Source organism: Mustelus asterias, chromosome 21, assembly GCF_964213995.1.
Source record: "Mustelus asterias chromosome 21, sMusAst1.hap1.1, whole genome shotgun sequence".
NCBI lineage: Eukaryota > Metazoa > Chordata > Chondrichthyes > Carcharhiniformes > Triakidae > Mustelus > Mustelus asterias.
The window spans coordinates 3874940-3900585 of NC_135821.1; the positions used below are offsets into that span (position 1 = coordinate 3874940).

Consider the following 25646-nt stretch of genomic DNA (forward strand, 5'->3'; position numbering starts at 1 on the left):
GTGCTAAATTCTCCCTCAGTGTGTGTACCCGAACAGGCGCCCGAGTGTGGCGACTAGGGGATTTTCACAGTAACTTCATCACAGTGTTAATGTAAGCCTTACTTGTGGCACTGATTAATAAACTTAATCCAACCACACTTTTCTTTTTCTTTAAGAATGGGGCATATTTGCAAATCAGCCACGTATCCAACAACACTCTTTACCTGAAGGCAACTTCTCACCTCTCGCCTTCAAACAATTGCAGCTCGACGCCAGTCGAGGAAACGCGCGTGCGCAGTTGTGGAGCGGGGACAACGGGCCGTTACATGCACGCGCAGCACAGAGACAAAACCCCGGCGCAGAGAGCTGGCGCATGCGCCATTTCTTCTCCAAGCGGCGCACGCGCCATTCGCTCGCCAGGCGGCGCGTCCGCCATTTGCTTGCCGGATGGCGCATGCGCGTTGCGAGCGCGCGGAATTTTAAACCGTCCGAGCGGGAGGGGCAAAAACAAATACAATAAAATTACAAACGGCGCCCGGGATCGGAAATCGAGGCGGCGGCTTCCCCCGTCTCGTCAGCTGTGGGCGTGCGGTGAGCGGCACTCGGTAGGTACTTCAGACCGGGCTTGCCTGCCAGCCACCTGATTCCCGTTGCGGATGTTTAGTTTTGAGGCGGTTTTGTTCTCCCCAGTCAGGACCTCGGGCCTTGGCTGAGGCCTGGGTTGTTGTTGGTGGCGACCGGCCGTTGTGATCAATCATTTCCCAGCCCGCCCCTAATCCTCCCCAATTAGCCTTTCGGATCAGGTTCTCAAAACCCACCTCCAGCGTAAGAACCCAGTTTGACTCCCCCAATCCAGCACTGGGGGCAGTGCCGCACTGTCAGAGGTGCCTCCTCCCCCAGTGCAGCACTGGGGGCAGTGCCGCACTGTCAGAGGTGCCTCCTCCCCCAGTGCTGCATTGTCAGAGGTACCTCCTCCCCCAGTGCAGTACTGGGGGCAGTGCTGCATTGTCAGAGGTACCTCCTCCCCCAGTGCAGCACTGGGGGCAGTGCCGCACTGTCAGAGGTGCCTCCTCCCCCAGTGCAGCACTGGGGGCAGTGCCGCACTGTCAGAGGTGCCTCCTCCCCCAGTGCAGTACTGGGGGCAGTGCTGCACTGTCAGAGGTACCTCCTCCCCCAGTGCAGTACTGGGGACAATGCTGCACTGTCAGAGGTACCTCCTCCCCCAGTGCAGTACTGGGGGCAGTGCCGCACTGTCAGAGGTGCCTCCTCCCCCAGTGCAGTACTGGGGGCAGTGCCGCACTGTCAGAGGTGCCTCCTCCCCCAGTGCAGCACTGGGGGCAGTGCCGCACTGTCAGAGGTACCTCCTCCCCCAGTGCAGTACTGGGGACAATGCTGCACTGTCAAAGGTGCCTCGCCCCCAGTGCGCACTGAGGGGCAGTTCCACACTGTTAGAGGTGTTCTCTCAGATCAGACGTTAAACTGAGACTCTGCCTGCTCACTGGGGTGGATTTAAAAGATCTCATTGCACTGTTTTAACAAGAAAGTTCTCTCTGGTGTCCTGAACAGCTTTTTCCCTGCTATCATCAAACTTTTGAATGACCATACCATATATTAACTGGTCTTTCTCTTCACCTTTAACTGCAACTCTATATTCTGGACCCTAGCCTTTCCACCTATGTATTTTATGAATGGTATGTTTTGCCTGTATAGTGTGCAAGAAACAATACTTTTCACTTTCCCAGTACGTGTGACAAAAAATCAAATCATAGAATCCCTACACTAGAAAGAGGCCATTTGTCACTCTCCAACAAAGATTCTTGCCCAGGCCCTATCCCTTAACCCAATGTATTTAACCTACACATCTTGGGACACTAAGAGGCAACGTAGCAGGGCAATCCATCATACCTACATATCTTTGGACTATCCCACAATCGGCATCTCAAAAACAGATTATCTGGTCATTGTCACATTGCAGTTTGTGCAAATTAGCTGCTGTGCCTTCTGCATTACAACACTTCAGAAGTATTTCATTGACAGTGAAGTGCTTTGGGATGCCCAAGTCATGGAATGTGCTATATAACTACAAGTCTCTTTTTTTAAAATACGCAGTTACTGGAACTGCTTTGCCTGCGAGGCTGAACGTCGCTGTTTTTCAGAACTCCTGATCTTGGATTGTGGTTCTTTGAGCAATGAATGTAGTCTGTGCAAATCAAATCAGAGTCAGACAGTATTGCTATTGAATTGGTTGTTGCGAGGAGACTGCTTGCTTAGTCCACAACCAGACTGGGTGTTGTTTTATTTTAAGTGAGACGCGATTGCGTCTGTAATGATAAATTCACATGAATATAAAATGGGACAGTTTCATTTCATCTACAACCATTTAGTATTTACACACTATACATCATTTGAAAGAATATAGATAATAAAAATCAAAGCTTCAAATACCAAAAACCCAAATTTTAAAATACTGAAAGGCTTGTGTGTAGCCGAAAGAAAAAGATGCAAGACTAGCTCTGATTATAGGTTTCATCAATCTGTTTTGCAAAGATCTGATGGATTGGGTATGGATTTTGTTCGAATGTATAAGACTTCATCCCATCCTGGTTATAACTATCAGTAATTTGGGCAGGCACCAGCAAATCCGATAGGAACCAGGTTTTTTGATTTATTATTGTCACGTGTTGGTATCCAGTGAAAAGTATTGTTTCTTGGTCACTTTACAGTCAAAGCATACCGGTCCTAGAGAAGGAAAGGAGAGAGTGCAGAATGTAGTGTTACAGTCATAGCTAGGGTGTAGAGAAATACCAACTTAATGTGAGGTAGGTCCATTCTAAAGTCTGATGGCAGCAGGGAGGAAGTTGACAGTTGTCAACAAATCTCCCTTGGGACTGAAATTATTGTGTGACCTTAATAAAAAGAAAAACGCAAGAAGTAGGAGTAGGCCACCAGGCCCTTCAAGCCTGCGCTGCCATTCAATACCATCATGGCTGATCTATACCGGCCCCAGCTCCTTTTCTGTGCCATTTCCCCATAGCCCTCTATTCCTCAATCTATCAAATGTTTATCCACCTTCACAAATACTTCTTATGATCCAACCTCCACTACCCTTTCGGGCAGAGAATTTCAGCAATTCACCACCCACTGAGAGAAGAAATTTCTACACACCTCAATTTTAAAAGACCAACCCTTTATCTTATAGCTATGCCCCCTTGTTCAAGACTCTTTCATTAATGAAAACAAATTACTGTAATCTGAATGAAGAACATGCATCTCAGTTGAGAAGAAGTGGGTAAGGACTTGTATTTCAAACCAAATTATGAGTCAACTACTGAATATAGTGATCCCTGGCCGAATATATAAAAAGAACATTCTATTTGAGATAACTAACATCCAGTTCAATGCATTTGGGAACAAAGATTGTTTTTCCTTCCTTTTTAATCATAAACATTCTATTCCTTCCCGCACAATGGCACAGTGGTTAGCACTGCTGCCTTACAGCGCCAGGGATCCGGATTCAATTCTGGCCTCGGGTAACTATCTGTGTGGAGTTTGCACATTCTCTCCGTGTCTGCGTGTGTTTCCTCCGGGTGCACCGGTTTCCTCCCACACTCCAAAGATTTACGGGTTAGGTTGATTGATCATGCTAAATATCCTCTTAATATCAGGGGGATTAGGAGCGTAAATATGTGGGGTTACAGGGATAGGACAGGATGTGGGTGGGATTGTTGTTGGGCTTGATGGGCCAAATGGCCTCCTTCTGCACTGTAGATTCTATGGTTCTTACCAAATCTGATATATCAAAACCTCTGTTTTTAAAGTTTATTTATTAGTGTCACAAGTAGGCTTACATTAACACTGCAATGAATATACTGTGAAAATCCCCTAGTCGCCGCACTCCGGTGCTTGTTCGGGTACACTGAGGGGCGATTTAGCATGGCGAATGCACCTAACCAGCACATCTTTCGGACTGTGGGAGGAAACCGGAGCACCCGGAGGAAACCCAGGCAGACACGGGGAGAATGTGCAAACTCCACACGGACAGTGACAGAAGCCTGGAATCAAACATGGGTCCCTGATGCTGTGAGGCAGCAGTGCTAACCACTGTTCCACCGTGCTGGCCCCTTCTCTAGCCACTGATTCAATGCCTCTCCCGGGCAAACTGTCTTGTGTTTGAGGTTTGCAACCAAGGAGTACAATCTGACCCTTAGCTGAGCTGATCTTCATAACCCTCCCATCCTCAAGACTGCCTATTTCGATTTCTGTAACTTGTCCATCCCAGGCTTAGATTATCTGTAACTGGACTCCACACCCATGCCTTTATGGCATCTAGACCTGACTATTCCAATGCTTTCCAAGCTAGCCTCACACTTGCCTTGCGCAAACATGAGCTTATTCACTGATCTGCAGCCATATCCTAACGCTTAGCAAGACCCATCACCCTTGTGCTCACTGACCTCCCTTCCACCAAATTTTCCAGTTTAAATTCTCATCTTTGTTTTCAAATCCCTCCATGGCCTTGCTCCTCCTTAACTCTGACCTTTTGCATATTTCCATGAACTTTATGCTCCTCCCCTTCTGCACTCTCATGTATCGATTTTCATAGCAGCACCAGTGGCAACTCTCCCTTCAGCTGCCTGGAATTGTGCTCTAGAATTCCTTCCTAAAACCTCTGCAACTCTCTCTCTTTAAGGATCTCCTTAAAACCACTCTCTTTGATCAACCTTTTGCTACTTGACTTGCTGCCTCATTGTGTGGCTTTGAATCAGATTGCTTCTGTGATTTTATTTGGTAAATTAACTATCGGTTGAGGAATTTTGTGACAAAGATGGGAGAAGTTGGAACTGTTTCTCCTGGAGAGGAGAAGGTTTTATTTATTTATTAGTCACAAGTCGGCTTTCATTAACACTGCAATGTAGTGACTGTGAAAATTCCCTAGTCACCACGCTCCGGTGCCTTTTCGCGTACAGTGAGGGAGAATTTAGAATGGCCAATGCACCTAAGCAACACGTCTTTCAGACTGTGGGAGGAAACCCACAGTGACCCGTGGGATAGCACAGTGGTTAGCACTGCTGCCTCACAGCGCCAGGGACCCAGGTTCGATTCCCAGCTTGGGTCACTGTCTGTGTGGAGTTTGCACATTCTCCCCATGTCTGCATGGTTTCTTCCGGGTGCTCCGGTTTCCTCCCACAATCCAAAGATATGCAGGTTAGGTGAATTGGACATGATAAATTCTCCCTCAGTGTACCCGAACAGATGCCGGAGTGGCGACCAGAGGATTTTCACAGTAACTTCATTGCAGTGTGAATGTAAACCTACTTGTGACTAATAAATAACTTTACCCAAGCTGGGAATTGAACCCTGGTCCCTGGCGCTGTGAGGCAGCAGTGCTAACCACTGTGCCACTGTACCCGTGGAAAGGAGATATGATAGAGATATTCAAAATAAGGGGTTTGGGTAAAGTAGATAGAAACTTTTTTCATTGGTGGAAGAATCAAGAACCAGAGGGGATAGATTTAATATAATGGCAAAAGAAAGATTGAAAACATGAAGAAAATCATTTATAGGCCACGCTGCAAGTGGTCAGGCTCTGGAATGCACTGCCTGAGAGTGTGATGGAGACAGATTTAACTAAAGCGTTTGAGAGGGATTGGATTATTATCTGAAAAGGAAGGATGTGCAGGGCTACAGGGAGATGGTGGGCGAGTGGTTCGAGGTGAATTACTCCTTCAAAGAGCCAGCACAGACATGATGGGCTGATTGGCCATCATCTGTGCTGTAATCATTCTGTGATTCTATTCTGCTGCTTTGTATATTTGGAAAGTGGACCCAAACAGATTGTTGTTGCCAAATCCGTGATGAACTGATCTGATTAAATGGAAAATACAGCATGTGGCAAGGGCAGGGAATGATGTTTGTGTGTGCCACATTTTTATATTCTCTTTCATTGCCATTAAGCTTTTCCAGATCTGGTGTAAACATAGATTGGATGAAGGATAAAGCTCCCTCAACTGTATACAGCTTCAAACTTCTTGTTCCTACTGTTGTCAGCCTTGTAGTTTGTTTAAGTGAGGCATAGAAATACTGTAGTCCTAAGTTAATGTGTTACGGAGTTAACACTCAGTGTACATTTTTTCAATGATTTAAATAATTAAAAAAATACATTTTTTGGAAGCCAGAGGCTAAACTATCTTGCCTCACTTTAGAACAAAGAACAGTACAGCACAGGAAACAGGCCCTTCGGCCCTCCAAGCCTGTGCCGCTCCTTGGTCCAACTAGACCAATCGTTTGTATCCCTCCATTCCCAGGCTGCTCATGTGACTATCCAGGTAAGTCTTAAACGATGTCAGCGTGCCTGCCTCCACCACCCTACTTGGCAGCGCATTCCAGGCCCCCACCACCCTCTGTGTAAAAAACGTCCCTCTGATATCTGAGTTATACTTCGCCTCTCTCACCTTGAGCCCGTGACCCCTCGTGATCGTCACCTCCGACCTGGGAAAAAGCTTCCCACTGTTCACCCTATCTATACCCTTCATAATCTTGTACACCTCTATTAGATCTCCCCTCATTCTCCGTCTTTCCAAGGAGAACAACCCCAGTCTACCCAATCTCTCCTCATAGCTAAGACCCTCCATACCAGGCAACATCCTGGTAAACCTTCTCTGCACTCTCTCTAACGCCTCCACGTCCTTCTGGTAGTGCGGCGACCAGAACTGGACACAGTACTCCAAATGTGGCCTAACCAACGTTCTATACAGCTGCATCATCAGACTCCAGCTTTTATACTCTATACCCTGTCCTATAATGGCAAGCATACCATATGCCTTCTTCTCCACCTGTGTTGCCACCTTCAAGGATTTGTGGACTTGCACACCTAGGTCCCTCTGTGTTTCTATACTCCTGATGACTCTGCCATTTATTGTATATTCCTTTGTTAGGTTAGATTTCTTCCTTCATGTTTCTTCCAATCAGTAGACTACAACAGCTGACTGGATGTTAGTGTTAGTACCTAATTATATTGAAAGTATGATCCTACAGAGATAGATTGGTTTTGGTACTTCAAAGTGTCAACCCAAATTGCAGCATTTTGGCATGATTATGCTTCACAATCAAATTAGGATTTAAGGTTGGACCCTCTAACTGAGAAACCATAAAGAAGTACCAAAAAAGCCTACCTTTCCCAGGTGTCGGGATTGGCAGGTTAAAATAATTAAAACTGCAATGTATAAGATTAATGTGTGGCACAATAATTTTGTGGTAAACCTTACATTCCCTCATAGACCTCTCGTGTGAAAGTGTTCTTGTGGCTTGAGTGATGTACAATAGGAAGTAATCAGGACAATCTGTCTGAAGTATGTATCTGTTATCAAGGGAAACTTGTCTGGAGAATGTGTGTATGTGTAATGAAGACAAGCTGTAGGTCTGCAACTGTTCAATGAGAAAGGCCAGCCATTGTGGTGTATGGCATAATGAGGATAGCCTGTGGGTGTATGTATAATCTGGCTTGTTTGAGTGTCCAGAATATGGAGCCATATAATGAGAATTGTTGGTTATTGTGGAGTGCCTACTTATAATGAGAATAATATCCTCATGGAAAGATTTGCTTTTGCTGCCTAAATATAAATTGCGCTACCATCTTCCTAGGTTAAGTAAATGAGTGACATTTTTAGAGGAAGGTTTTCCCATCTTAATCGGAGGGGAAAACTAGCAAGGAAACTTCTACTATTGCCAGGATAGTCGGTGGTAAAAGCTGGTTTATGTTCCTCTTCTGAGTGAAAAGGATAACATGAAATAAATTACTTTTGAAGGCCATATGCAACGTGCACGTTTTTTTTTGGGATACATCATTCATTCATGTGTGCTCTGCCTGAAAGCAGGTGATTGGCTCATTTTTGTTGGTACTTTCTCCTGAACCATTTTCTTGGTAATATTTTTGTCAGTGATGGTTTGTCATTGTCTTGCACTCTCAGGGGCAGGGTGAGGAGGCAGGTTCCAAGTCTACCTCAGCCAGAATATGAAATACATGCTGTTGGCAGTAATCTGATACCTAACCTTCCAGCCAACTGAACAAACTGGACCAATATATACTTCAGTTAAATAATAATATAATTAAATGGAGATTATTTACCTTTGATTTAACAAAACATCAACTTAGGACACTTGAATGGCATCTCTTCTTACCACATGCGGCATACTTAAACTGAGATTTGAAATATACACAGAAATACATCCTCATCTGATGACTTGGTGAGATTTGGATCTGGGCAGTCAGAGGCACAATGTCAGATTTGCTAGGAGGTAAACTCAGATGCTGTCCAATCTGCTTGCCTTCTGAATAGTCTTTATCAATTCTTTATTTGGCTTTGTTGTCTTGGGTTACAGGTACAAGAGGAAGCAGGATCGGTGAGAGTTATTATCGTTATCATGGTGCTGGAGGAAGAGGGAAATGTTTCTGTAGTTGTCCGAATACGGCCACAAAATCGACGAGAGCAGGAAAGCAATAGACATGCAGTTGTAGAAGCAGTAGATGAAAATGTTCTGGTCTTTGACCCAAAAGCAGATACAAACGATGATGTGTTTTCTGGAACAAGGTTCAGAGACCGAGAGATGCCTCATCGGAAAAACAAGGATCTGAAGTTTGTGTTTGACAGAGTTTTTAATGAAACCTCTACACAGCAAGAGGTATTTGAGTTCACAACAAAACCTATTTTGGAAGGCGTTTTGAACGGATACAATTGCTCAGGTAAGGGTTAAAGCTTCGTTACAGTTTGAAAATACAAAGTCACTCGCTCCAGTACAGAGTAAATGTACATTTGTGAATCTACACAGTTGCCTTGAGTTGCTAATTCAGTTCTGTGATCAAAAGCATGTCCGACCATAGCGCACAACCTCTACCATGTGTAAGACAAGGAAGTAGGTCCCAAATCCACCCAAGCTAGAATGGGAGCTATGGATTATGATTGTAGAGGCTCCAATTTCCTTCACATGGCTGACCAGGAATTTCCCACTCTCACCGCTTGCCATTGGCACGTTTTGGAAGGATTTGCAAGTTGATATCCTACTTGTATGTCCACATTATGAACACACCTTTCTTGACCATCAAGCCCTGAGCGAGACTTGAAGCCGGAGCTTCTGGCTCAGAGGTGGGGAAGCTACCCACTATGCCACAAGACCACCTCGTCCCTTGAGTTAACCTTTTGGAATTCATTTCAGTCATTGTGTTGAAGCGTGTAGATACATTACTGGTAACAATCTTTGATGTAGGCAATTTGCATAGGTAGTTGTGTTAAGTTGATGTATTTGCTTATCTGTGTATCTTATCTGTATATCTTCATGTATTGCTTTAACCATAACCTAGATGTGAAAAGGGGAACCAATTAATAAATTGTTCAGGCCAGCATATTTTAAATTCTGAGGCAGGTAGACTTTGCAGCCATTGATTATATGTTATCCCAGTATGTAATTTTAATCCCAACAACAACTGTCGCTTTCAGACACCACTTTAAGTTTTTTTTTGTCGCTTGAGCCGACATACTAAGCAAATTGTGATGCAGTGTAGTTTGGGTTAATTCATTCATTCATGGGTGGCATGGTGACACAGTGGTTAGTACTGCTGCCTTAGAGCTCCAGGGACCCGGATTCAATTCCAGCCTTGGGTGACTGCCTGTGTGGAGTTTGCACATTCTCCCCGTGTCTGCGTGGGTTTCCTCCGGGTGCTCCGGTTTCGTCCCACAGTCCAAAGATGTGCAGGTTAGGTGGATTGGCCATGGGTTTTCTCCGGGAGCTCCGGTTTCCTCCTACAGTCCAAAGATGTGCAGGCTAGGTTGATTGGCCATTCTAAATTGCCCCTTAGTGTCCCGGGATGCATGGGTTAGTGGGTAAAATATGTAGGGATATGTGGATAGGGCCTGGATGGAATTGTGGTTGTTGCAGACTCGATGGGCTGAATGGCCTCTTTCTGCACTGCATGATTCTATGATTCTAAACTGCTCCTTAGTGTCCCTGGGTTGTAGGTTGGGTGTTTTGGCCATGCTAAATTACCCCCTTACTGTCCCAGGGTGTGTGGGTTAGGGGGATTAGCAGGGTAAATGTGTAGGGTCACAGCGCATAGGGCCTGTCGGAAGGTCAGTGCAGATTCAATGGGCTGAATGGCTTCCTCCTTCACTTTAGGGATTCTATGATACTACTACCAGTTGTTTACAAAAGTCTACAATGGAACCTGTTCATGAATTGTACCATTTGCCCAGGGGGTGGGAAAATCCTATGTCATCATGCAAGTTCCTACTTCCCAGTTCTCAATTAGCTTCCTCCTGTTTCCTCTCCCCACCGCCCCCCCCCCCCCCCCCCCCCCTCCTCCCTCTTTTTTTCTCTTTCATTTCTACAAGACAGTAGCTTATCTTGTTCAAAAATAAAATACAGAAGATGCTGAAAATGCTCAGCAGGTTTGGCAGCAATCGTAGAGAGCGAAAGTGTTAACATTTCAGTCAATAACCTTTCATCAGAGCCAGTTCTGTTTCTCCGCAACAGCCGTGTCCCAGAATTTTCTATTTTATTTGTATTAAAACATAGATTTGATCATTTATTCCACTCAATTAAGTGCTAGCTTTAAATCATTTCAGTAGCCAGAAAAACTAGCTTTGTGCATCAAAGAAATTAACAATATAAAGACCTTCAGAAAATATTAGATATGGCTTTAAAATTTTGAGTTTAAACTAAATCTGGTCAATGTCGCTTGAATTTAATAATAACCTCTGAAATACAGTCTGTCAATGATCAACAGCATAAATATGTTTGCAATTAATGCTGGAATGTTGAACTGTAATCAGTGTTAACCCTTTCCATGATTGCTGTTTTATTATAACCCCCCCCCCAAGGCAACATTGCAATCAATCCATTACTGGTTGTAAGTGTTGTAAGCAGAGAATTTGCAGCCAGTCACTTGAATATTTTTGAACTTCTGTTATTTTGGTAGCTCACTTCAAACTAGCCTTAAAATCATTCTTGTTTACTATTAATACAAATCCTGTCAGCAATGGCCTGATGAGATTAATTTTTTGAAGATTTATAGAGCAGCTTATCCATTATTCGTAGTTTGGTTCAATCAGCGTGAAGGCAAAATAAAGTCAACAGTGGTTACTTCTGACTCTCTCATTTTTGAGACAAGTAACACATAATCATTAGTGCATTATTTTTCCATTTCTTTAAGAGTGACCATTCCTTTAAGTGTGACCAGTGGTGTGCCTCAGGGATCAGTACTGGATCCACTGTAATTTGTCATTTATATTAATAATTTGGATGAAAATATAGGAGGCATGGTTAGTAAGTTTGCAGATGACACCAAGATTGGACAGTGAAGAAAGTTATCTCCGATTGCAACGGGATCTTGATCAATTGGGCCAGTGGGCTGACGAATGGCAGATGGAGTTTAATTTAGACAAATGCGAGGTGATGCATTTTGGTAGATTGAATCAGGGCAGGACTTGCTCAGTTAATAGTAGGGCATTGGGGAGAGTTACAGAACAAAGAAATCTAGGGGTACATGTTCATAGCTCCTTGAAAGTGGAGTCACAGGTGGACAGAGTGGTGAAGGAGGCATTCGGCATGCTTGGTTTCATCGGTCAGAACATTGAATACAGGAGTCGGGACGTCTTGTTGAAGTTGTACAAGACATTGGTAAGGCCAAACTTGGGATACTGTGTGCAGTTCTGGACACCCTATTATAGAAAGGATATTATTAAACTAGAAAGAGTGCAGAAAAGATTTCCTAGGATGCTACCGGGACTTGATGGTTTGAGTTATAAGGAGAGGCTGGATAGACTGGGACTTTTTTCTCTGGAGCGTAGAAGGCTGAGGCGTAACCTTATAGAGGTTTATAAAATAATGAGGGGCATAGATAAGTTAGATAGTCAATATCTTTTCCCAAAGGCAGGGGAGTCTAAAACTAGAGGGCATAGGTTTAAGGTGAGAGGGGAGAGATACAAAAGTGTCCAGAGGGGCAATTTTTTCTCACACAGGGTGGTGAGTGTCTGGAACATGCTGCCAAAGGTACAATTTTGTCTTTTAAAAAGCATTTAGATAGTTACATGGATGAGATGGGTATAGAGGGATATGGGCCAAATGCGAGCAATTGGGATTAGTTTAGGGTTTGTTTTTTTTTTAAAAAGGGCGGCATGGACAAGTTGGGCCGAAGGGCCTGTTTCCATGCTGCAAACCTCTATGACTGGTCCACAGTGAAGGCTTCGTATGTAGTCCTTTTGAGCAGAAGTGCAATGTTGTACGGGAGAATTAATTGGAATTATACCATTTGGCCCATTAAGCCTCTCCCATTTCCAGGATAGCAGGTATAGTTTGGTGATCATGCTGATAATGGCTTATCTTTGCGTAGTGTACCTGTTAACCTCCATACTGCAAGTTATTGACTGATGGGAAGTTGCCCAGTTGAGGAATATATTCAGGGACATGTCCTGTCTGTCTTGGCTGAATATTTATGGATATTATGGAGTGATTTTATCAGTTGTAATTAAATGTATCAATGAGGATCGGTGGGCCGTGTTCTCATCTCGGAATTAGAAGGTTGTGGAATTGAGCTTCACAAAATCTTTACAGTGCAGATGGAGGCTGTCTGGCCCATTGAGTCTGCGCTGGCTTGCTGAAAGAGCATTCTAACTAATTCCACTCCTTTGCCTTATCCCTATAACATTGCGCGTTCTTTCTTTTCAAATAGCAATCCAATTCTCTTTTGAATACCTTGATCGAACCTGCCTCCACCACCCTTTCAGGAAGTTTGTTCCAGTCTCTAACCACTCTCTGAGTGAAATGAATTTTCCTCAGATCGCTGCTATCTTTTTGCCCATTATTTTGATTCTGTGCCCTTTAGTTCTTGATGTAGTCTTGAGAGGAAATAGTTTCTCACTATTTACCCTGTCATACCCCTCAGGATCTTGAATATTTCTATCAAGTCTCCTTTTAGCCTTCTTTCGTTCAAGGAAAACAGCCCCAACCTCTCCAATCTATCCTCATAGCTACTGTTCTTTATCCCGGGAATCATTCTTGTGAATCTGTTGTGTATACTCTCCATTGCCTTCACATCGTTCCTAAAGTATGATGCCCAGAACTGGACGCAGTACTCCAGATGAGGCCTAGCTATTGTCTTATACAAGTTTAATATGACTTCCTTACTCTTGTCCCAGTGCCCCTCTTAATAAAACCTAGGATACATATGCTTTATTAACTGCTCTTTCAACATGCCCTTCAATGGCTTATGTATACATACACTAAGGTGTATTCCTGCACTTCCTCAAGAGTTTCTGTCTTTACTTTGTACTGACTCTCCATATTCTTCCTGTCAAAATGAATCACTTCACATTTCTCTGCATTGAAAACTTCATCTGCCACTTGTCTGCCCAATCCACCAATATGCCTGTGTCCTTTTGAAGTTCAAACTATGCTGATCACAGTTGACAACTTTTTCAATTTTCATATCCTCTCCAAATTTTGAAATCCTGCCCTGAACACCACAGTCTATAGGTTATTGATATACATCAGGAAGACCAAGGATCCCAACACTGACCCCTGGAGAACTCCTCTACAAACTTTCCTTCAATCTGAAAAACAACGATTGATCACTACTCTGCTTCCTGTCACTCAGGCAACTTTTTAATCCAATTGCCTACTTTCCCTTTTACTATATGAGCTGGAATTTTGCTCACCAGTCTGTTATGTAGCACTGTATCAAACTCCTTTTGAAAATCCACATACACCAGATCAAAAGCATTGCCTTCATAAACCTTCTCTGTTACCACCTCAAAAAAACTCCAGCAAATTAGTCAGACATGTTTTTTCCCTTAATGAGCCCATGCCAGCTTTCCTTAATTATCCTGCACCTGTCTAAGTGACGATTTTGTCGCAAACTGTAATTTCCAGAAGTTTCCCTACTGAAGTCAAACAAACTGGTCTATAGTTGCCAGTATTATCCTTTTACCCCTTTTTTGAGCAAGGGTGTAACATTCGCAATTCTCCAGTCCTCTGGCACCGCCCCTGTCTCTGAGAAAGACTGGAAGATTAATTATCACCAGTGCCTCTGAAATTTCCACTTTGACCTCCCTCAGTATCCTTGGATGCATCTCATCTGGTACTGGTGCCTTATCAAATTTAAGTAAAGATAGCCTTTCTAACACCACCATTTCGATTGTAAACACCTCAATACACCAGTTACCTCCTCTCACATATCTAGGTTAACACTTCAATGGAGTATTGAGGTGGTAAATCTCTGCCTTCATTCAGGTGTGATGTTAAACTGAGGCCCTATCTTCCTTCTGAAATGGATATAAATGATCCCATAGCAGTATTTGAAAAGCAGGGATGTTTTCTCTTGTGTGTTGGCCAATATTTATCTCAAAATCTCTCTGTGATGCTGGTTCTCTGATTAATTTACACAGATTATCCAGACATTTGACCCAAAAAGTGCACGATGGTATTTATGCTCAACTTGAATCTCCTTATCATAGATAGATCATAGATACCCTACAGTGCAGAAAGATGCCCTTTGGCCCATCGAGTCTGCACCAACCACAATCCCACTCAGGCCCTATCCCCATATACCTACATATTTTACCCACTAATCCCTCTAACCTACACATCTCTGGACACTAATGGGCAATTTTAGCATGGCCAATCAACCTAACCTGCACATCTTTGGACTGTGGGAGGAAACCGGAGCACCCGGAGGAAACCCACGCAGACACGAGGAGAATGTGCAAACTCCACACAGACAGTGACCCAAGCGAATCGAACCCAGGTCCCTGGAGCTGTGAAGCAGCAGTGCTAACCACTGTGCTACCGTGCCGCCCATATTCAACAAACAGCATTACTCTCTCGTCCCTTCTTCCTCATAGCCTCACTTATTTATTTATCACATTGCTTTTGTATGATCTTGCTGTTTGCAAGTTGTCTACTATATTTTCTATATTGCAATTTAAAAAATAGTTGTAAATTGGCTGTAGAGCACTTTGAAGTATGCTGAAGCCGTGAGGCAAAAAGTGTAAGATTTCTTGTTCCTTTAATCATAGAATCGTAGAATCCCCACAGTGCAGAAGGAGGCCATTCGTGTCTGCACTGGCCACAATCCCACCCAGGCTTTATTCCCGTAACCCCACATATGTATCCTGCTGGTTTCCTCCCACAGCCCAAAGATGTGCGCAATAAGTTAAATTGCCATTAGTGTCAGGCCATTAGTGCCACTAATTGCCATTAGTGTCAGGGAGACTAGCTAGGGTAAATACATGGAGTTATGGGGATAGGGTCTGGGTAGGATTGTGGTCGGTGCAGACTCGATGGGCCAAATGACCACCTTCTGCATTGTATAATTTGATGATTCTGTAACCCTCTGACACTAAGGGGCAACTTAGCATGGCCAATTCACCGAACCTGCACATCTTTGGACTGTGATAGGAAACCTGAGCACCCGGAGGAAACTCGCATAGACACGGGGAGAATGTGCAAACTCCACACAGACAGTGACCCAAGGCCAGAATTGAACCCGGGTCCCTGGCACTGTGAGGCAGCAGTGCTAACCACTGTGCCACCCTGCAGCCCCTCCCTATCTCTCTGCCCTCTTTCATTCCCAATCTCCGTGCCCCTGCCCTGCCACCGACAGAGAGACAATCTTTTACAGATATAACTGTACCTAACTAAATTTTACATTATCCTTGTCTAAAGATATATAGTGAGTGAAAGAATTCTCGCTTGATAAGGCAATACTACTTTACATCACAGTTATCCTGTCTTCTTGTGTTCGTGTAGGAGCACAGAGCATTTCTAATGTGCTGTGCATTTCATTTTTCAGTCTTTGCTTATGGCGCAACAGGATCTGGGAAAACCCATACAATGTTGGGCAGTGCTGATCAGCCTGGTGTGATGTATCACACTATGGTGGAGCTGTATGAAAGAATCGAAGAAATGAAAGATGAGAAAATATGTGAAGTTGCTGTTTCATACTTGGAGGCAAGTAGACTTTTAAAAAGAAAATACACTGAAGTATAAGTATATTGACAGAACCTTATTGTATCCTGTTTAACATCATTTTCCTGTTATCATGGGGAGGCGATGGCCTAGTGGTATTATCGCTAGACTATTAATCCGGAAACTCAGCTAATGTTCTGGGAAACTGGGTTCGAATCTCGCCATGGCAGATGGTCATATTTGAATTCAATAAAAAAAACATCTGGAATTAAGAATCTACTGATGACCATGAAACCATTGTCGATTGTCAGAAAAACCCATCTGATTCACTAATGTCCTCCAGGGAAGGAAATCTGCCGTCCTTACCCAGTCTGGCCTACATGTGACTCCAGAGCCACAGCAATGTGGTTGACTTTCAACTGCCCTCTGAACAAGAGCAACGAGGGATGAGCAATAAATGCTGGCCAGCCAGCGACGCCCAAATCCCACAAATGAATAAAACCATCATTTTGCAACAATTTATATCTACATAGTGCCTTTAATATAATAAAATATCCATGCAGGCAGCACAGGGGATATTACTATGCAAAGCCACGCCAGGAGAGATATTAAAGGTTTAAAGTATATTTATTAGTGCCACAAGTAGACTTACATTAACACTGCAATGAAGTTACTGTGAAAATCCCCTAGCCGCCACACTATGGCGCCTGTTTGGCTACACTGAGGAAGAATTTAGCATGGCCAATACACCTAACCAGCACGTCTTTGGGATTGTAGGAGGAAACCATAGCACCCAGAGGAAACCCATGCAGACATGGGGAGAATGTGCAAATTCCACACAGGCAGCAGTGCTAGCCACTGTGCCGCAGTGGGCGGCGTGGTGGCGCAGTGGTTATCACTGCTGCTTTACAGCTTGAGAGACCTGGGTTCGATTCCCGACTTGGGTCACTACCTGTGCGGAGTTTGCACATTCTCCCCATGTCTGCGTGGGTATCCTCCGGGTGCTCCAGTTTCCTCCCACAGTCCAAAGATGTGCGGGTTAGGTGCATTGGGCCATGCTAAATTACCCCTTAGTGTCCCGGGAGGTGTAGATTAGAGAGATTAATGGGGTAAATATGTGAGGTTACGGAGATAGGACCTGAGTGGGATTGTTGTCGGTGCAGACTTGATGGGCAGAATGGCCTTCTTCTGTACGGTAAGGTTTTATGGTCATTCATGATCATCAGATGCTCAAAAGCTGGGGCAGAGATGTGCTTTAAGGAGGACCTTGGAGGAGGTATGGAAGGAATTCCAGAGCTTGAGCCCTAAGGAACTGAAGGCTGGCCACTAATGTTGGAGCAATTATAATGTTACTTCAATTCAATTTGCCAGCAAAGAATTCATTAACTAATACTATAGTCAATTTCCCTTGAGTGACTATTCTGTGTTGGTGACATCACAATGGAGTGTAATCAACTATTGATCAACTCGCAACTCAAATTAAGCCACCGTGTTGAAAGGGGTAGATGTTTGTGAGCAGACTACAAACAATAATGGCTACTGGGAGAAGCTGGTTGCAAGTAAGTTCCATTACTGGCTTACATAAATGATCAGATCAAATGAACAATAGTCAAGACTGATGATAGATAGAACATAGAACAGTACAGCACAGAACAGGCCCTTCGGCCCACGATGTTGTACCGAGCTTTACCTGAAACCAAGATCAAGCTATCCCACTCCCTATCATCCTGGTGTGCTCCATGTGCCTATCCAATAACCGCTTAAATGTTCCTAAAGTGTCTGACTCCACTATCACTGCAGGCAGTCCATTCCACACCCCATGATGAAGAATAATTGTTCGTGAAGCCTGTGTGTGTGAGATAAATTCTCAGCAGAGCTTGTGGATGTTTGTAGCAGCAGGGCATGGTTACTTGAGACTGAAGATTTTCATTTGTATCCAGCAGTATTGGGACTTTGCCTGGGTCCACAAATATTTTGTTTTTCGATCTTCTGGCCAGTTTTGAAAACGGATCCCCATCAAATCCCAGTTCTATAAATAAAAATTCCACATAGTTCAGGCAACTTATATCAATAAATGTTGATCCTCTGCGTGATACTGAAGGGCGATGGGTTAACTATTCAACTATTTTTCACTCCGTAGTCAAACTAAATAGCCTAAACTAGGCGTTACATCACAGTGGTTGCATGGTGGCGTTCAAACTGAAGCACTAACAATTCTGAGCACATAGGCTGCTGCCGTTGGCTGTGACGTCAACTGCTGCCAGAATATCTGAGCCAAATTGGAATAAATTAAACTTTCACATGATCTTTTTTTAAATGGGTAAATAAAATTAACAAGCAGTAGCCTCATCTCTGGGTTCATTCAGGTGACGGTTATAAACCATCGCGTTTTGGTTCAAGTGGAATTCTGGACTCCCTGAGATTGCCATCTTGTAAACTCCTTCAAGTTTCATGGTTGCTATCGACCAAAGTGGTTTCACAAAGTTGTCCTTTTAGTTGCTTCACATGAATAGAGCTGTAGGTAGCTAATCTGGATTGCTGTATAGGTATCATGTCTGATGTAGTAATGATTTTATTTTAGCTGTTAAATTCATATAGACCATTGACATACATTATTAATTCACACTCATCCCAATTTATTTGTCGTCTTACTGTTACAAATGTGTTGGCTGAATGCCGCCAGGTTTGAAATGCTGCAAACTGTTACTCTGATAAGATTTAATAGTATTACTATGGATTCTGGGAGATTAGCTATCAGTGAGAAATAGGAAGTTTTCAAGCTCAGCAAATACCGAAAAGCTACGTCTCGGAGCATGACTTCACAGAACTAGGAATTCTCTATGTTGATTGTGTGTTTCATTAAGCAGAAACTGCACTTTGGTTCCATTTCTGTGGAGCTGGCCAACGGTTTTTGTGTGTAGTGCCTTAAGCAGTCTTGCCGCTTTGTTCAATAAAAACCCTCAGCTATGCTCCTTCGTGTATCAGAATAATCAGAAATGTTGGTGCCCATTTTAAATTACCGTGTTCTGGTGTTAGATGGGGAATGAAGGGACAGTGAAACAAGATGTGTAGTGTTTAACCACATCTGTGAAATAACAGTCTGTTTCAAATTCTGGGATCAGTCAGAGATAGATTGCAGACCATGTTGTGGCACAACTGGCAAGTTCATTTTGGAACTTTTGCTCTTGGACATTTGACGTTGACAATGTTTATGCCAACTCTGTACAAAAACATGTAAGCATCTTTCAAAGTACAGACAAAAAAAACACATAAGCATCTTTCAAAGTACAGAGGAAAAAAAGGACTCGGGAGTCTGTTACACCATAACAGGAACAGAGTAACTGGTGACCCAGACGGGGCTAGTAAAGGAGATAAACCAATGTTTAACTGCTGAACAGGTCTAATGTGTTTTTTATCTTACAATTCTTGCTCGATAACTTTGTTCACAGATTTATATGAATTGGGCTCTTGTCCTCTGAGGTGTTGTGGTTAGGAGTTGAGTGCATGTTCTCCCAGCTGACACACAACTTGCATTTATACAGCAATTCTAAAGCAGTAAAATGTTCCAAAGTGCTTCACAGGACCAGTATTAACACAGTCTGCAGAACTTCCTTCTCCATCTTCACTCATTCCCAGTCCCTTCTGTTCTGAAGGTTGCGTTGTTGATTGCTCATTTCAGTCTAGTCTATTATGACTTATCGTGCCATAAAACGTGCAACCTAATGTAATCATTCTGTGCTTTCCGTTTGTCCTGAACCATGCGCGAAGTTGACAGTTTGCTGAAGTTGCATTCTGTCCAATTTTAATTGTTCTACTCAAGGAAGCTCTCTAACCTAGGTTTGTTCTTTTAAGATAAATACTAAAAGTAGGTAGAAATCCGACATGGTTGCCTTGTAATTTCTGATTGTTGATTATTCCAGGTTATAGAAAAGGAGAGGGTAGGAATATTGGTCCATTTCAACAGAAGGCTCGCTAAATATTATGGATGCAAAATATTTAATTATTGTAGCTAGATTTTTGCTTTCCATAACAAGTTCATGGCTTTTTAAGTTTTCTTGGTGTCTCAGGTTTTGAGGAACGAATACTCAGTTGCACGTACACGTGCGTATTCCAAAATCGAGCTACAATTTTGAGTCTTATCAAGCAGAAATCACGATCTTGAGGTCAATCACAATGATGTATATTGCAAGGACAGATTTGTATAAGGTTTTTAATCAATGCTCAATGTGATTGCCGTGCACTTTGTACGTGACATTGCGGTTGTTTTCTAGGTCGTTCTTAGGTTGTAAACTATGTAAGCATTATTTCTTGTAATTATCGAGGCTTTTTTTGAGAGATTTGTTGTTCCTGATTGTTGCAGTTTCTACATTCTCTATCCTTTCAGTTCTGACAGAGTCTATGGACTCGAAACATTAACTTGTTTTTCTCTTGATAGAAGCTGGCAAACCTGCTGAGTTTTTCAAGCATCCTTTGTTCTTGTTTCATTGCCTGGGGGGTTGTCTTCAGTAATTGTAACTTTCTCTGAGAAAATGATTGAAAGTGGAAGTAGTAAATTCACATTTATAATGTATCAAGTATTTATATAATGGGCACACATTTATCTGTTGGTCCAGCCTCAGTCAAGAACATATATGTACACTTTGTGACATTGTTGTTAGACTTCATTAGATGAAATCGTCTAATGAAAGGATGTTCTCGCATATCGATCCAACCATGTTTAATAGAATATAATCATTAATATTGCAATATATATACCGGAATGTTTTGTTTTACTAGAATTTAATTTTCTATGGTTTGAACCTTTTTTCTGCAGGTTTAAGCTAGCCCATATTGGAGGGAGATGGTGGCATAGAGATAATGTCACTGGGCTAGTAATTCACAGACCCAGGTTAATCCTCTGGGCATACGCACAGGTTCAGATACCACCACAGCAACTGATAGAATTTAAATTCAATTAATAAAATTTGATTTATTATTGTCACATGTATTAACATACACTGAAAAGTATTGTTTCTTGCGCGCTATACAGGCAAACATACCATTCCTAGAGAAGGAAACGAGAGAGTGCAGAATGTAGTGTCACAGCCATAGTTAGGGTGTAGAGAAAGATCAACTTAATGTAAGGTAAGTCCATTCAAAAGTCTGACGGCAGCAGGGAAGAAGCTGTTCTTGAGTCAGTTGGAACGTGACCTCAGACTTTTGTATCTTTTTCCCGAAGGAACAAGGTGAAAGAGAGAATGTCCGGGGTGCGTGGGGTCCTTAATTATGCTTTGCCGAGGCAGTGGGAAGTGTAAACAGTGTCAATGGATGTGAGGCTGGGTTGCGTGCTGGGTTGGGCTACATTCACGACCTAAAATCTGGAATTGAGAGCTAGTCTCTCAGTGACTATGGAACTATTATTACATGGTTTAGGAGTAGGCCCCTCAAGCCTGCTCCACCATCCAATAAGGTCATGGATGATCTGATTGTAACCTCAACATCACATTCCTGCCTTTCACCCCCTTGCCTATCAAGAATCTATCTCCCACTTTTTAAAAAATTCAAAGACTCTGTTTCTACTGCTTTCCAAAGGTTCCAAACACTCAGAACCCTCTGAGAGAGAAAAAATCTTCTCTGCTCTGTTTTAAATGGATTCTTACTCTAGATTCTCCCACAAGAAGAAACATCTCCAATTTCACCCTGTCAAGACCCTCGGGACCTTATGTTTCAATCAATTTGCCTTTTACGCTTCTGATCTTGAGTGGGTAAAATCTTAGCCTGTCCAGCCTTTACTCATAAGATAGCCTCCCATTCCAGGCATTAGTCTAGTAATCCTTCTTTGGATTGCTTCCAACACTTTTGCATCCTCCCTTAAATAAGGAGATGAATGCTGTGCGCAGTACTGCAGATCTGGTTTCACCAATATCTGTGTAACTGAAGTATAACCACCCTCCTTTTGTATTATGTTCCCCTCACAAACGATACCATTCTATTAAACATCTATCTATATTCGTAAAAATCCATCTGATTCACCAATGCCCTTCAGGAAGGAAATCTGCCATCCTTTCCTGGTCTGGCCAGATCCACAGCAACGTGGGTGACTCTTAACTGCCCTCTGAAACGACCTAGCAAGACGCTCAGTTCAAGGATGGTTTTGGATGGGGAAAAATTCCTGGCCTTGCCAACAACATCAACATCCCATGAAAGAATAAATAAATAAGGCATAAGTAATGTACTATAACAAGGTAGTATTCCATGATATCTATTATTAGTAGGTAATAACTAATATTTACGGGAATTAAAACTGGATAACTGTATTTTGCATTACAATCTGCTGATCTTTATGTCAGCAAATGGGCCATGACTGAGTGATAAATCAAGGCGTTGCCTGCAGTGCACCTATTGTCCTTGCATAAGTGAGTGAGTCTCCTCTGGGTGTACAGTTATTGCACCCCGGCTTGTATTTTTAAAAAGCTTTTACTCCATTCTTAAAGTTATAAAGGCAATGTGCAGAGTAGGCCAGGCTGACCCAAATCCATCTCCTTGCTTGCTCCAAAAGCCCAATTCAAATTGAATCCAATTCATGGTCCCCACAAAAGAGACATACAAGATCCAAGCTGACAAGAAAAGGCATTGCACCCCATCGTGGGCTTGATCTGATGCTTGATCTTGGCCAAAAAGCCACAAAGCGATTCAAACTATAAAAGGTCGTGAATGTACCCCAATCCATCACGCAAACCAACCTCCCATCCATTGACTCTGTCTACACTTCCCGCTGCCTCGGCAAAGCAGCCAGCATAATTGAGGACCCCATGCACCCTGGACATTCTCTCTTCCACCTTCTTCCGTCAGGAAAAAGATACAGGAGTCTGAGGTCACGTACCAAACAACACAAGAACAGCTTCTTCCCTGCTGCTGTCAGACTTTTGAATGGACCTACCTTGCATTAAGTTGATCTTTCTCTACACCCTAGCTATGGCTGTAACACTACATTCTGCACTCTCTCCTTTCCTCTATGAACAGCATGCTTTGTCTGTATAGCGCGCAAGAAACAATACTTTTCACTGTATACCAATATATGTGACAATAAATCGAAACAAAAACAAATCACCCTGCCAGGTAAATATTGTTGATTTGTAGGGACGTTACTGTTCTTCAGAGGTTATTTTTTGATTTTCTTCTTGCATTATCCGAAGAGCATAATATTTTTCAGTAAGTGTTTGAGTTTTTAAATAAAGTTCTTTTCCAAATGAGAGACAATCTTGGATTCTGCAGGAAAAGTTTTCGGGTTAAAAGGATCAGCAGATTGTAATGCAAAATACAGTTATCCAGTTTTAATTCCCATAAATACTAATTATTACCTACTAATAATAGATATTATGGAATACTACCTTGTTATAGTATACATTACTTATGCCTTATTTATTTATCCTTTCATGGGATGTTGATGATGTTGGCAAGGTCAGGAAATGTTCCCCATCCAAAACCATCCTTGAACTGAGCGTCTTGCTGGGTCGTTTCAGAGGGCAGTTAAGAGTCACCCACATTGCTGTAGATCTGGCCAGACCAGGAAAGGATGGCAGATTTCCTTCCTGAAGGGCTTTTCCTGAGGCGAAAAGTGCATATTTATTTTCCTTCACTCTTTTTTTTTTGTTCTCAATATATTCAATGTTATTCATTATCTATTGTGAAAGCTGTACATGTTTTACACCAACCATTGCATTAAAAGTTTGATCTCATTGTATTTGTCTGTGGTTTTTCTGGTTGAGGTCAATTAATTTGGTGTTGAGCAAGGATCAGATTAAGAAAGAGTCTGTCTGATTTGTGTTGCTCAATGTGACAATTAATGCCTTTTTGTTCCTGAACCATTTGGTATTAAGTGTATTTGTTATTTTTCCCCTCTTTGTCAGGTGTACAATGAACAGATTCAAGACTTGCTTGAACCTAAAGGCTCACTGGCTGTAAGAGAGGACCCTCAGAAAGGAACAGTTGTCCAAAGACTAAGCTTTCATCAGGTAGGAGTCACGGTCATTGTGATGTTTGCAAGCACCCAGCTGCTTTTTATCATTGCACTGCTCATAGAATCATAGAAACCCTACAGTGCAGAAAGAGGCCATTTGGCCCATCGAGTCTGCACCGACCGCAATCCCACCCAGGCCCTACCCTCATATCCCTACATATTTACCCGCTAATCCCTCTAACATACACATCTCAGGACTCTAAGGGGCAATTTTTAGCATGGCCAATCAACCTAACCCGCACATCTTTGGACTGTGGGAGGAAACTGGAGCACCCGGAGGAAACCCACGCAGACATGGGGAGAATGTGCAAACTTCACACAGACAGTGACCCAAGCCGGGAATCGAACCCAGGTCCCTGGAGCTGTGAAGCAGCAGTGCTAACCACTGTGCTACCGTGCCGCCCTGTTGCATGTTGTTGTACCGTGCTGTTGCATGTTATCAATATATGCATCAATAAGTCATGTTCAGCATAAATTATATTTCCCCATAATTTCAATTTATCATGGGCTCAATCTTTAAGTGGTAAGAATGGTTTTTGGAGCATCTGGAAAATTTGGTTTAACCATGTTGAAGAAATATTTTCCAAGATTCTGCATTATATCGTGAATTAGTGTGTATTTTTACATTCTTTGAAGGTACTAAATATACACCGACATGTGCCTGTTGGGCCAAAATGTCTGTTTCTGTACTGTCAGGTAATACTTTGTAAAGATTTGAATACAAGTAGGAGTAGCCTTTTGATTTGATTCTGTTTGGCCCATCTGAGTCTGCATCCAAGACTGGTATCTTACCCAGGCTCTCTTCCCCACCCTATCCCCATAACCCCACACACTTAACCATGGCTATTGCATCTAACCTACACAGCTTGGGACACTAAGGGGCAATTTACCATGGCCAAACCTCCTAACCTGCACATCTTTGAATTATGGGAAGAAATCGGTGCCCTCAGAGGGAACCCACACTGACACGGGGAGAATGTGCAAACTCCACAAGACAGGCACCCAAGGCTGGAACTGAACCCGAGTCCCTGGCACTGTGAGGCAGTCGTGCTAGCTACTGTGTCACCGTGCAGCCCATAATTGGCCTTTCATTTAAGTATATGAGAAAATGCTGGAAAATCTCAGCAGGTCTGGCAGCATCTGGAAGGAGAGAAAAAAGCTGACATTTTGAGTCCAGATAACCCTTTGTCAAAGCTATATAAGTATATGTTATAATTTTAAAAATTTTTGGTATGAATTAATTGCTATTCTCACCACCTGACATTAAGAGCCTGGTTGGGGTTGGGTGCGATGTGTAATATAACGATAGAGGCCATCCAGATATTTAGATACCACACATTGAACCTGAGTTAGGGTCGTAGAGAGTTAGGGAGGGAATTTGAAGCATAGAATCCACATGGTCGATGACATAACAGTCAAAGTTGGATAAAGAGGAAGGGATGCATGCTCAAGAAGCCAGCGAGGAACATAGTTCTGGGGATAGGGGAGAGGAGTAAATGTTGTATAATTTCCGAAAGTTGCCAAAATAGATAGGGATGGGGCTACACTGGGATCTAAGCACATGTATGTGAATTCCAAATTAAAGGCATTGAGGGGCTGGGAATGAATGTATATTAATATGCAGTAAAAGAGAAGTGTATCTTGGTGTAGGGTAGGTTAAATTTTGGATGAGCTTAGGTTTGTGGAGGCTGGGCGGGCGATCATTGGAATC

At 42.9% G+C, this 25646-nt stretch overlaps 1 protein-coding gene across 1 annotated transcript in view; it reads left to right on the forward strand.

Annotated features, from left to right (window-relative positions):
* The first annotated feature begins 471 nt into the window (after positions 1 to 471).
* LOC144508868 (kinesin-like protein KIF18A) overlaps positions 472 to 25646 on the forward strand; it is an 83067-nt gene continuing 57892 nt past the window's right edge. The window contains exons 1-4 of the mRNA XM_078237082.1: positions 472 to 584; positions 8359 to 8719; positions 15821 to 15978; positions 23826 to 23930. Coding sequence (XP_078093208.1) covers positions 8401 to 8719; positions 15821 to 15978; positions 23826 to 23930 — 582 coding nt within the window. The 5' untranslated portion in view covers positions 472 to 584; positions 8359 to 8400. The remainder of the gene's footprint in view (positions 585 to 8358; positions 8720 to 15820; positions 15979 to 23825; positions 23931 to 25646) is intronic.